Raw genomic sequence first — 13,199 nt, 5'->3', positions numbered from 1 at the left:
AAGCCCGCTTCACTGCTCTCTGGTAAAACCATAGTTGTGCACATGCGTCTAGTCGCAGCTATTTCAGAGAGACACAAAGCCGCTGGTCAGTGTTGGGTGTACAAATGCTAGGAAAAAGCAAGCAAGATCTGTTCAGACTTGTGAGCAAAATTAATTTCAAGTGGTTATCTATTACAATTTCAGTGGTTTTGAAGTTACATATGAGGTACATTTGTACCACATAAATATTATACTGGGAAGAAGAATTCACAATGAGTATGCCTTTTAGAAATGTCTGTCTTGGCTGCATTGCTCTGGCAGTAATGTAGGATGGGAGATTGTTTTTTGTCTCTACACAAAGCACTTGTGCTTAATTGAATCCACAGCTTGGATTTACAGGGAGCAAAGCAAAGAGCCTCTCAGGCCACAACTAGTAGCCTTTATGATAATCTTGTCAGTCCTATTACAACTCTGCTGCCTGTTTCGCTGCAGAAATCAACATTTTAACTCCAAGTCCTTATTTCCAAGAGGTGAAGGAGTTAATTACAGATGAGAACTTTGGCATGGTCAGAAATGGAGGGGAATGCAGCCCTGACTGCAGGGGTTAGGCAGCATCATTGTAGGAAATGTGTACGACGCCATTCCTGGTGGTACAAACAGCAGTTTGGGGGCTTTATGTGGAAAATGGCACCTCCTGAAATATAACAAGTATTCAAAATTATAGATGAGATTAAATGACTAACGATAATGGTGGATCTTTCTAAGATGTTTTTACAGCCTCAGGCATGAGGATATTGATCTTTTGAAATGCTGCAGGCAGTGCAGAGCGATACTTGCCAGTGCGCCAACCCTAAATCATTGATTTGCATTTACATGCTGTTTAGTTATGTGGAGGAACAGGAACGGTTGTATTTCATAAATGTTTTGCAAAGGAACATAAATTCATCATTTTTAATGTTAAATTCAAGTAAGCCATGAGCTCGAGGCTTGCTAGGGAGAGAGCTGCTGGGTGGCTTTGAAGTTTTTCAAGAACTATAAAATGTTCTAATCCATATGTTCAAGAAAAAAATTGTTCTTCGGGCTAGCTTTCAAAGTTGAAAGAACATGTGCCACAAGTGATGAGGAGAGAAGAGAAACTTCAGATGACAAAGTAGACTAAGAGGATTGTGGGGATGTTCAGAGGGTGGCTGAGAACTGGTTGAGGATGGAGACGAAGCCGCTTTAGGAAATGAATGGGGAATAAAGCTGAGGAAGCCGGCAATCAGTGGCCCAACAGTGAGTATTCCTTCTGAGATGTTTACTTATCAGAAATTTGTCGAATGGAATTAGCAATGCCTGCTAACCAGCAATAACAGGATTAAAGACCTTTTCATGGTTCAGTCATAAAACAAGTAGTTCTTAATCCTGTACTTTGACTGGCAATGATGGCTTTAAATGAAAGTTTTTCATTGCAGAGACTAGACACTATGGGTATCTTCACCATTAAAAATACAAATGGCCTGAAAAGGGGGGAGAGAAGCAAAAACAATACTTCTGATCTTCAAAACTGAATTAGATTGAGCTCATGTAATTAAAGAAGTTTAAATAAAATAGAATCATTTGATCAAGTAGGCTTTTTCCTTGTTTTCTCTTGGTGTTAATGCTGGGTCATGCATCAGCTTCCCATAAATTCTCAACTGTACCAAATATTATTTATAAAGCTATAAATGTAGTTACTGGTCGGTACATTTTGGATTATTCAAACTGGATCAACTATTTTTACTTCCGTTTTGAACTCACTGCCGAGTTTTGAATTTCTGACTATAAAGAACGTTGTTCCAAGTCACCCTTGATTCCCAGTAATGGTTAAAATCATTGCATTTCTCATTGTATGAAAAAACTCAGCTCTATTGCTTTATGCAGCAGAAATCATGAAGTGGCTACTGTCAAAAATCAAGAAATGCCATTAGTTTGGGGACTCATAGGGAAATCTATTTCAGATGGTAATTTAGAAGCAAAGAGGACAGCAGTAATAGTGATAATAATACTTTGCTCTCTGGTTAATATTTTCCCATAAGTCGTTTATCATAGAAGTATGAGAGAATGATAAACCACTAGGCTTTTAAAATGGTCTTTGGTGGAAATATGTTTACTTCATGTTAGCAGTCCCTGAGATTCCGTATATCAGTGTACACTGATTAAATCGTGGTACAAAAATGTCTATTGTGTGTTGCTTCTCTAGTGCTGTTAGCTGCATTTTCTTAGTGTGAATCAGGTTGGGTGCATAATATTGATACTAAGTTGATTCTGTTGTTAAGCAGTTCAAGCACATATGTGGCCATTGTAATTTAACGATAAAGCAAAGAAAAAGGCTACGACTCTGAGATGGTTATAGCTGAAATAAGAGTCTAGTCACAGGCATCGACAGCTCAGGAAAATGGGGTATGCAGGAGTACCAACAAAAGGATTAAGAGCATTATAACAGGACATGCTAGTAACTGTGGTTCTGCTTTTTATACCCGTCTGTAGCTTTTGGCTTGTTGGTATCCCTGATGTTTGTTTCTTATTAACCCAGACTGGGAAAGGTGGCATCAGTGAAGAAGTTTGGACAACACATACCTAACTTGTGTTGCAGTGAAGTGCTAGAAGGTCTCCTGGCCGATAGGAGGAAGGCAGACGCATAGCCCATTGTGGCATACGTCCGAGTACATAAGAATTTCCATGTCATAAACCTTCCTCATCATCACTGTATTTGTCTCCTGCCCTTTTCTCCATCCCCATACTCCTCCAAACTCTTTTATTATTCTTTTTTTTCCCTTTTTTTTTTTTTTTTTTTTCCTTTATCTTTCTTTTATTGCACTTTGTCATGGAGCCTGGAGCTCAGTCTCACAAAATGAGTGAACTTGAAATCCTTTGCAACAAAGTGAGAAGGGAAAGAAAAGCAGACAAGGCTGAGAAGTGGCAGTGAAGGAGGAAAGGGCTGTCCGTCTAGTCTGTTACTTACAGGAAAAGCAGGAGAAGCCTAGACTTGAAAATAAAGGGCATTTATATAGCACACTTGAGGTAAAATGTTTGTGTGTCAAAGTCAGAAATAGCGTCAGCAAGCTGAGAAAAGTTAACGGCAGTCTGCTATTTATTTTTGCTTCTCTAGTACGTTCTCACTCTGTGATATAAAGCTGTAACTTACATTTATGATGTATGTACTGTGCTGCATGTACTTGCAGAAGTGTTTCTAACTTCCCAGCCAGAAAAACAGATTATTTTATTAGATAGAATGGAATTAATGGAAAGTTTCTTTATCTGTTCAACTGTTATGAAACTTGTCTCCTGTATGATTCTGAGGAATGTAATAATATTTCTTAAAGTGACTAGAAACATGTCAACTGGGAAGACAATTTCAAAGGAAGAATTTGGCTTGGCATAAGTATTAAAAGTTTGCTTAGTTTGTCCAAATTGATAATAAAAGGAAATATGAAGCCAATGTTGGTGAAAACTCATGCTGAATTATTCTGTAGACTGTTCTGAGCCTAAGGAAATTATGTATTCACTGCTGAACATTGATTTGTATCTACCGAAATGTTCTTTTTTCTCTCCATCCCTCTTACTTCATCCAGATTTATATTTTTGAAAATAACATCTACTATCAGCCTGATGTAAAGAGTAGCTCATTGCGCCTGACATCTTCGGGAAAAGAAGGAATTATTTTTAATGGAATTGCAGACTGGTTATATGAAGGTAAGCCGGACAAGTATATCTGTTTATTAAAACAGATGAGAGGTTCTTGTACAGACCCAAGAGCACAAATCTATTCATTTCAGAAAATACTATCTAAGGTTGTTTTTGCTTCTTTGCCTCCTCATTTTCTTGCAAGATTGCCTTTGTGTGTATTCATACTTTGTATTGACTGCTGTTTTGCATATAACAATATTTTCTGAGAAAGAGGATTTTATTTTCAACCAGAATGTATCAAATGTATTATGAACACTAGGTAGTATGTAAAAACTGCTTGATGTGGGGTTTTGCCATCAACTTCAGTGGGGCTGGCATTTCAAATAGAGCTATTCAAATAAAACTGAACACGCTGTACGTTTTGCTTATCTAGAATAACTCCGTTCATACCTTTGGATCCATTCTGGGTTTACAACGCAAGCGAGGAGGGAAGGGACTCAGTTTGTTGCTTGTGTGCACAACAGTACCAATCTATTTACAGTTAAAACATCCTAATAGAAGGCGGCACAGAAGAATCATAGCGTAGAAGCAGAATTGGCTAGGTTTTCTTATTTGCTGCTGGATACATTGCAAAAGGTGATCAAAGATGATACTGCCCCATGCCTCACTTTTTTTTTATCAGTGTCTCTCCTTCAGCCTCAGTGGTGGTTGGTGCGCTGTGTTAGTGTGACTCACGAGAGACTCCATGCTTGAATCCAATTTGAGTGGTTTGACAAGATCTAAACGTGTCATACTGTTACCTCAACAGTGGCTGCTACTGGTGCTTAAATCAGCATGGGCTAGACTCCTGGAAAGCTTGCTGTTGCTGGAAGGCAGTGCCGAAATGGAGTGGAGGACAGCTCAGTTTGTGGTGTCCTCTGGCTTCTGAAGCTGTCTTCTTCAGTAGTACCACAGGATGCTTCTCTCTGCACCCAAAATGCTTTTAACACAATAATAAACTAAAAAATGGGAGTAGATTATCCGGCTTGATACAGGAGCTTAAAATTAGTACACATTTCAGGTTTGTTTTTTTTTTTTATGGGACTCATTTATTTAATAGATAAATAGCTCAGTGTTAAATACTTAAGTTACCTGAAATATACAACTTCTTGTATGTGGAGATTTGCAGGCAGAGTGTTTTTTAGGAATGGTGTTATGGCATATAGCAAGGAACTTCAGTGGGGCCCTTAGAAATGGTCTATCCATTCCTCCTGGGATTTCAGTAGTTATGAGCAGATAGCTCACATAGATATGTTTTAAAATCTCTGCCCAAGTAAACTCTGAAATTAGAGTGGTAGTTTGCATGCCTTAGCCACATAATTAGCCTGTGTCTGATAATTACCCACTTCCAAGGTTTCTATTAATGTTTTAAAATGTTTTAATGTGTCAGGACATTTCAAAATGTAAGGACAAAGGACAGCTTTGGAATGGAATATCATTCTATATGCACTTCATATTCTTCAAATCTAACATGACTGCATGCAAATTGAAGAATTTAAGCATATGTAGCTCATCGAAGTTGATATATCAAGTTTTGCTGAAACAAAGTGAGGTTAGTAAGAGTCACAGTTATGGATGTAACAGGGCAACTCTGGCTCCAATTCTGCAAGCCTTTTGAGGACACCTGTTCAGAAGAGGGCAGCCTCTGTTTCTCTTCTCTTTGGGGTGCAGCTGGGTGCAGCATCGAGCTGCAGTGGATGACACATAATGAAGGATCATTCTACAGCTCTACTCCACAGGACAAAATGTGAGATTCTTTAAAAAACATTCCTTCCTAGTCTGCAAAGGATAATAACGTTATCATAGGATAATTCAGGTTGGAAGGGACCACAAAAGGTTACCTAGTGCAACTGATCAGTTCTGGTATTTGCCAGGCATTTTATTTGAGCTGTCTGGAAGGGATGGAGTAGACCACATCTAAGAATTACACAGATAGAAGTTTAAGACATATTTTAATGGAAGAAATGTCAGGGGGTTTATATGATTTGGATCTCTGCATTCATGAGATGTACATTTAGGAGCTAAAGAGAATCAAAACTAATTTATTTTATTTGAAACATGCCAATATGCTAATTTTTAAATATATTTCAGCTTACATATGTATCTCAGAAACAGTATCTGAAAGACACTGATGTAGATTTTTTATAACTTCATTTGTTTTAAAAATCAACAAAGCTGTTGATAAAACAAATGACTGTTCCTTTAAGCTGCAAATATTTCATGATGAACAGAAAAAGAAAATGGGGTAACTTGGAAAGAACAGGAGCAGCTAGCACAATAATGGCAATGATGCTAGTCTGAGGTTATGCTCCTGCTTCATTGTGTGTGCCCATCCTTCCTACAGACACATTTTATTAATTAATATTTGGGGCTGAAAGGCTTTAAAGCTTCACAGAACTTCTTTAGCTGACAAGAAAACAGACCTCTTCATATGTGCTGTGGATGATTTACTGCCTGTGAACACATGGATACATAGGTCTAATACAGGGCTGATTTTCAAAAACACCATGAGCCTGCTGCTGCTTTTTTGAAATGGAAACCAGGTGTATTCATCCAAATATCTTGTACCTCCACATCAGTTACCGCCTCTGTTGTTCTTATTCCGTCCCTACAGCTATACACGTACCTTTGTCATGAGAAGGAAAAGCAAAAGGTGTCCAGTCTGGGACTAGAAAGTTTCTGAAACGGTCTGGAAGGTGATATGCATCCCAAAGCCTTCCTCCTGATGCATGTCCTAAAGCCTTCCTTAAGTGATTTTGCCCATTCTTTTCCTATTTTTTTTTAATCCCTGGCCCAAATATCTGTTGCATTTCCTGACTTACAGAGAACTCTTTGGGTTCCTAGGGATGCAGGCAGGCAGGCAGGCAGGCAGTGGGCTCTTCTCCACATAATTAAAGTCAGGGTAAAAGAGAATTTTGTCTGTACACATTGGAGGACCACAGTCTGTTGGCATGGATGAATATACTGCTTCTTTCCCATTAACCATTGTTGAAGTTAGAGCAACCCTCTACTTTCAGTACTGTTTTTAATAGCATCAAAAGCTGGGCAGGCTGAATATTGCCTAGGTGAAGTTAAGAGGTTTTCAGTTGAATTCAGAACTGTTCCTCCTTTTGACCTCATTTGTTTTCTTTCATCATTTGCATGAGTTTGTTATTAGCATTTTACCTTACACAAGCATTTGGGAATAGCTTTTCTTTGTGTGAATAACCTTGTTTGAATGCAAACAGTAAAATTTTAAAACAAAATACAGTTCTGATTTTTGCTATCTGATAGTCACCATTCGTTCTCTGCTGTTCTCCTGTGTAAAAGGTTTTAGTTATCCAGCCAGGGAGAGAAGCATGACCCAGAATATATGACTTTGAATATGAGTCCCAGCTTCATTGCACCTAACCCTAGATAATTCAACCCATTAAGCTGCTTCAAAACTTTCAGAATCTGATTAGCACCTTGGAGTCTCCATTAACAATTTAAGTAGTTTCGTAGGTACCTTAAATTAGGTATGCAGTCAGACCTTTGTTCCAGTTAGTATACTATTCTCAATTAGTTTTCCAGCCAAATTCTTCAAATTTAAATACAAAATGCTCACCAAACAAGTCAACATATCAAATATGTAATGAAAAAAATCTAAGTCTTTTCGCAAGTGGAAGACAGAAGACCTGTACAGGGTGAGTTTGGAGTTGGTCAGGAGCTGCTTTACCGGGATTCCAGGAGTTTGGGTGCTCCTCTATGGTTGTTTCTGTTTTGTTTCTTTCTAATATGAAATACAATGACAATAAATGTAAGAAAACATTGCATGACATTTTGGAGAATTACTTTCATTTGGAAATAAAATTTGCGTAAAAATCAAAAGGTTTGTTTGGATTTTCAAAAAGTTACATTGCAGAAAAACTGAACTTTCTAAGAATTAAAGCTGACCATTAGACTGAGGCAAGAAAGCCAAAATATTGCACTCCAAAAATGATTACATAAATATCACTGTGTGAGGATCTGCATGTTACCAGGTGCCACAGCTCAGAGAAATCTGGTGTACTAAAATTTTGTATTAAAAGAAAAAGAAAGGATTTACAATCCTAAAAAACCTGTCTATTAAAATGGTCCAAATCATTTAAAAATTAATTAAACACATCTAATGGAATGCAATAGAACTAAACATATGGCAGTTACAATCATCTTTCACGTTTAGATGATTTATTGACATCAGCGAAAGTATTCATTTGAGGAAAATGGTTAAAGTTTGGTCTTTCAATATGCCTTGTTATCCAAACATTCAATTTGGGATGATGTGAAATTACTGAAATTACAACAGACACATTTTAAGTAGGCATAGAAAGAACAAATCAGTGCCAATTGAATGAGCTGGAAACTATATGACAGTTATTTTTATGGATCCTAAGGAGATCTGGTTTTGCAGAAGAACTTCTTCACTCTCACATTGCCCACTGGTGGTCTCCAGACGGTGAAAGACTGGCGTTCCTGACCATAAATGACTCTCTGGTACCGAACATGGTTATTCCCCGGTTTACTGGAGGTCTCTATCCAAAAGGAAAACAGTATCCATATCCAAAGGTAAGATGAATGTGAGCGTAGCCCCCACCTCCTGTTCCTTGTGATAGTATTCAACCATATGGAAGGAGCGTTTCTAGACAGTAACAGAGGCCGATTTTGTTCATGTTGCTTTTCAGGAAATATTAATTACATTTTTTTCAGTAGACTGTAACACCTTTTGCTGGAAAGTAACTATCGGGTGAGGGAGCAGCAGACGAACTGATTCGTAGTAATTTCATCATTGATATATGGCTTGATAAAATCAATCCACTGCTTCTGAGAGAACGGTAATATGTTTGAAGGACTGCACAGAAAAAAAGATTCTGTCACAACTGCACTGGAGTCATACATGCTGTGTGCAGAGCGCAGGGCATGGCCCATTGCAATTATATAGATCTCAGTAAATTATGCTGTTATTAGTAAATGTGACAGACTGGCCTTCAGTAATATGAGCCACAGTAAAATCTTCTCCTGGCTATCAAAATGAGGAAAAAAAAATATAAAAAAATAGAGCTATCACTGAGTTTCCGAGGATTTAGAGAAAGGTTTTTAGATTCATGTTGGAAAGTGAAAGAACAGCCCAGACAGGGATAATGTCTGAAATCGCTCCTCATTTTCTGGGGATTTCCTGGTTAGGTGCCTCCCTAGCCATCGTTTTTGTGCTGAGCTCCAGCACAGGTATTATCTTCTGACTGATCAGTTTATCCATCCTTTGTGTGCAATTTCAAAGTGTCTGAGTTCCTTTCTGATGGGATATGTAGGTCCATGCATGTGGTTCTCCTTTGACATTTCAAGGGAAGTTCATTGAGGGCTTTAGAAAATATTACCGTTACCCTATTCCTGCTATCATTTTTTGGTGATGACCCTTTATTCTTCGTGGGTGGACAGTTAGACTGTACCAGGTACTATGAAACAATAATATGCATGATATAAATATAACATATTTGTGCTATGAAATAATACTCTAGAATAATGAGGTAACAGTACTTCCAGAGGTAGTTTACATGCTTGCATTGGCAAAAGGCCTTGAGCAACAGAGCAAAGAAAAAAATTAAGGAATATTTTTAAAAGTCAGCTTTGTAAACAAGAAATGAGTAATTCCATTTCATTAGCAATTCAGCATAAAAGTGATACACAATATTACTTCAGTAATCTCATTAATGAAAAAACATTATCTTTATTTAATGTCTCCATTTAATGCCAATTTAGCTACCCGTTCAACATCATTAATTGGTAATGAAGCTTGTGGTATAGCAACAGAGATGAAAAAAAAAGGTTTGGTCTTTATTATAGAATGAAACCATTGGAGAAAATTATATCTATGATTAAAAAATAAAATGAAACCCACATGTCTTTGTGAATACTGGAACATGCGCATCTGTGTACATGTCATATGCACAGACTGTATTCTTCAAAAAAAACTGTGAAAAAGAAAGTTCGAATTTTGTTAAATACATTGAGAACAAAGTAGGATTTCAATGTAAAGAGTTCTTGCGCTACTGAACAAATGCTTTGGGTATTATACAAAATTTATGTTATTTAAATTGGCCTGAGGAGACCCTGAATTGTAGAGGAGTTGAGGCTGTTCACTGTCAAGGGAGAGATGTGGATGTGAGTGTTTTCTACTCGGGTAGAAAAACCACCTTCAGCTGCCCGAGTCCACTCCAGGCTGCGCGATCGCTCGGTGTTGGCCCCTCTGACCACAGCACCTCCCCAGCTGCAGGGACAGACCCTGTGTCAAGCTAGAAGCCACTGCTGTAGAGCTGTAGCTTAGACGTGTCCACGCAGCAGAGTGGGGCACAGCATGGATATTTGTAGCAGAGACAGTACGTTGGGGCAGTGCAGCCCCGAAGGGAGACCAGCTCAGGCTGCAGCCCACGTTGGGCAGTGCCGTGCCACAGACCCCTCTGCCGCGTCCGGAGCAGGGCTGGTGATGGCAGAGCTGGGGTAGTGCTGTACTTCTGTGCTTCACGTTCAGGGGCTAGCACAGGTCTGGCCATGCTCGCGGTGAAGGCGTGCTTTAGAGTGTCTCTCTACAGTTCATACTCATGCTGGATAGTAATTACTCATGGCAGCCCTCCCAGTGAGAAGACTGGGATACCACTATGCGGTCCACGTAAGGTTCAAAGGATATAAGGAGACTGCAGTTGTGTCCTAAGGACTTGATCTTTCAGTGGTTTTCTTCCACGGTTCTGCATTTGTGTAAGCTGTGTTCATGCAAAGGATGCCTTTGAAAGACCACATTTCTTTTGAGGCAAATGTAAAAGTTTTTATGAAAAAAAAAAAATTCCACAAGTCTAATTAAATCCATTTTCAAAACTTCTTCTTAGCACTAGTGAAAATCCACAAATGCCACTTTCTTGTCCCCCATACCACTCATTATATTTTGAGATAAGTCCAATTTCTAAAGGGAATTTGTGGGTGTATTTCAGCCAAGCTATATTGCATTTCTAAATACCCCTGTGAAGAGCCAGATAAACAACTTTGTAGTTTATTATGATTAAATCTGTAGAATCAATGATTTTACCTTGTCCTTCCAATATTAGACAGGAGTCAGCCTCATTGAGAGACACATTTTTCAAGGACGCTATATAGTGTTGTGCGACTCCAGTGATTTACATGAAAAAGAAGCTTGAATATAGCATAGCTAGGACAGGGAGATGAGACTAGTAGCAGCTCCTTGCCAGCCCTCCGGAGCCTTTTATTGCCAGTCCTTTCTCTTCATCTCAGGAACCTCCCTTAGTAACGAGCCGTGTTACCTGGAGGAGGAGGAGTCCCACCTCCCTGTAGGTCCTCAGGACTTATCACACTCTTCCCAGTGGATATATATCAAACTGCCATTTTATTTCCCTTTAGCAACAAGAAGGATTTTGTTTCTCTTAGAGCTGGCCTGCCAAAGCATCTGAATCCTGAACAGGGCCAGAAATAAGAGGTTTCCATCTCAGCAAGCCAGGGAAGGAAGACTGGGGGAAAATGGTAAAGAAAGAGGAAAAGGAGGAATGTTTTCCCAGATATAGGACAGCTTTTTGGAAGAAGGAACAATAGGGTCTGGAAAAGACGTTGATGGAGTCTGGGTTTAACTGCTGATTTAGGAACTGGCTGTGCTTTTGCAGCGGACTTTACTGAACTGGGCCAAACCACTTCTAGCGTTGGTCCCTTGCTCTGCACAGGAAGGTCTGCCATCGGTAAAGGCAGTGAGAGAATTACTCAATTAATACTTCATATTTTTATCTGTGTAATTCATATGGCTGTGAAATTATTTTTTAAAATTTAAGATTTTGTAATTGCAGTGATTTCTCACTGTTATAGAGATACTGAATTATGTTAATAAGTGATTCTATTTAGCTCTCACTGATTCAGTGCCTTTAAATCTCCTATTTTCTTTTTTTCAAAGGCAGGTCAAACAAACCCAACAATAAAGCTGTTTGTAGTTAATCTGTATGGACCAGCACATACACTGGAACTGATGCCACCTGACAGCTTTAAATCAAGGTATATAATTTCATTGTTTTGAAACTCATGTTGAATTTAACCTGACTGTCTCTCAGGCTAATCATTGCCTTTTTCCATCAGCACAACACTTATCTTTGATCTCTGTCCCCATGGCTGAACATAATGATGATAAAATAAAACATAGCTGTATTGGATTGATGCTCCTCTTAAAAACCACAGAGATCTGGTATGTGCTCATGTCTGAGGTCCTGAGAAGCTCCAATTTGCTTGAAATATATGAAATTAAGAATCCGAAGCTATGGTCAAAGGGGCTGAACACTGCTCTGCTTCTGAGGTTGTTACTGCATTCACTCCCAGCCTTTCCTTGCTGTGTGCCAACTTGTTGCTTTCAGTTTCTGAAATGAGATTGCAGAATATAGAAGTGTATTACAAATGCACAGAACACATAATCAGTGTTCCTCATTTAGCGAGAAATATTCTGAACTTTTCAAATCCAGTAGGTTATGGAAAGTTTCGTTTCTCATCACGGCTGACAGATGCAGTGAGGTGACAGAAGGTGAGATGCGATGCCACCAGATCACATAGACTAAGAAGGGCTGTGCTGTGTTTTCTGGGAGAAACTGCTTCAGAACCACTGAGCTAATTTAACAGTCCCTTTGACTTTGGGGCTGAAGAAATGAGGTCTGGCTGCAACCGGTGAATCTCCTGCTAAAGTTACTACCTTAAGCTGAGCTCCCGATTACCTGTCCTCACTTTGAGGTGCCTTGAAACTTTTGTTTAAGGGCATAAAAATTTTTGTCCCTTCCCATATGCATTACCAGTTTGTAGAATTGCAGTTACATTGATTAAGTTCCAATTGTGGTTTCAGTGCACATGTTAATGATCTTCTAACCCTAAATTATTATATAATATAGGTAATAATAACAATAAAAGAGTTACCACAGTCCAGATCTGACTGCAGTCTAAGGGCCAGGGAAGTGCAACTTCCTCTCTTCACTCAGGGCATTTTCAGATGGGGAAAGACATGGAAAGGATTAGCAACCATGAAGCTACCTCTACCTAAAAAAACCCTCTGAATATAGTTGCTGTTTTTGCAGTTCCTACAAAACCCGAAAGATTTTTTGGTAATTGTTCCCAAAACAATCAGGATGTTAGCATGGGCACTGATTCGCAATCAATGCAACCAATTTTAAGCTGGCATAGCTCTCTTCTACGCAAATTGAGGTACCCTAATTTAGTGCAGGAATAATTTAATAGTGAATTATGCCTTGCAGTTATTTATGTCAGCTGGAATGCTTACTGATTGTGTGAGTGAAAGGAATGATTTTGTGCTTTTTGAAGTATTTTCTTTCTGTTGATGGGCTACTACTGAAAAACATAATAAAATCTCCTGCTGCTTGCTAACCCTTCATTAATTTAAGTGATAGTGTAAGATGTGAAAGAGATTCCTTGCCATCAAGATTAGCATCTTAACTCTCTTAAACAGCATTAAAATTGTCCTTTAAATGTCACAAGGCATGAAGAAGTGAAATGAG

At 38.7% G+C, this 13,199-nt stretch overlaps 1 protein-coding gene across 3 annotated transcripts in view; it reads left to right on the top strand.

Annotated features, from left to right (window-relative positions):
• DPP10 (dipeptidyl peptidase like 10) overlaps nucleotides 1-13,199 on the top strand; it is a 562,528-nt gene that overhangs the window by 500,938 nt on the left and 48,391 nt on the right. For all 3 annotated transcript variants that reach the window (XM_087732307.1, XM_087732308.1, XM_087732306.1), the window contains exons 8-10: nucleotides 3,573-3,693; nucleotides 8,078-8,232; nucleotides 11,606-11,703. In XM_087732307.1, the coding sequence (XP_087588433.1) occupies nucleotides 3,573-3,693; nucleotides 8,078-8,232; nucleotides 11,606-11,703 (374 nt within the window). The remainder of the gene's footprint in view (nucleotides 1-3,572; nucleotides 3,694-8,077; nucleotides 8,233-11,605; nucleotides 11,704-13,199) is intronic.

This window comes from Nipponia nippon, unplaced genomic scaffold (assembly GCF_047370975.1).
Source record: "Nipponia nippon isolate SJK-2023a ecotype South Korea unplaced genomic scaffold, ASM4737097v1 scaffold_5, whole genome shotgun sequence".
Taxonomy (NCBI): Eukaryota; Metazoa; Chordata; class Aves; order Pelecaniformes; family Threskiornithidae; genus Nipponia; species Nipponia nippon.
The sequence above is the reverse complement of the archived record's forward strand: the minus strand, read 5'-3'. Positions and strand labels throughout refer to the sequence as shown.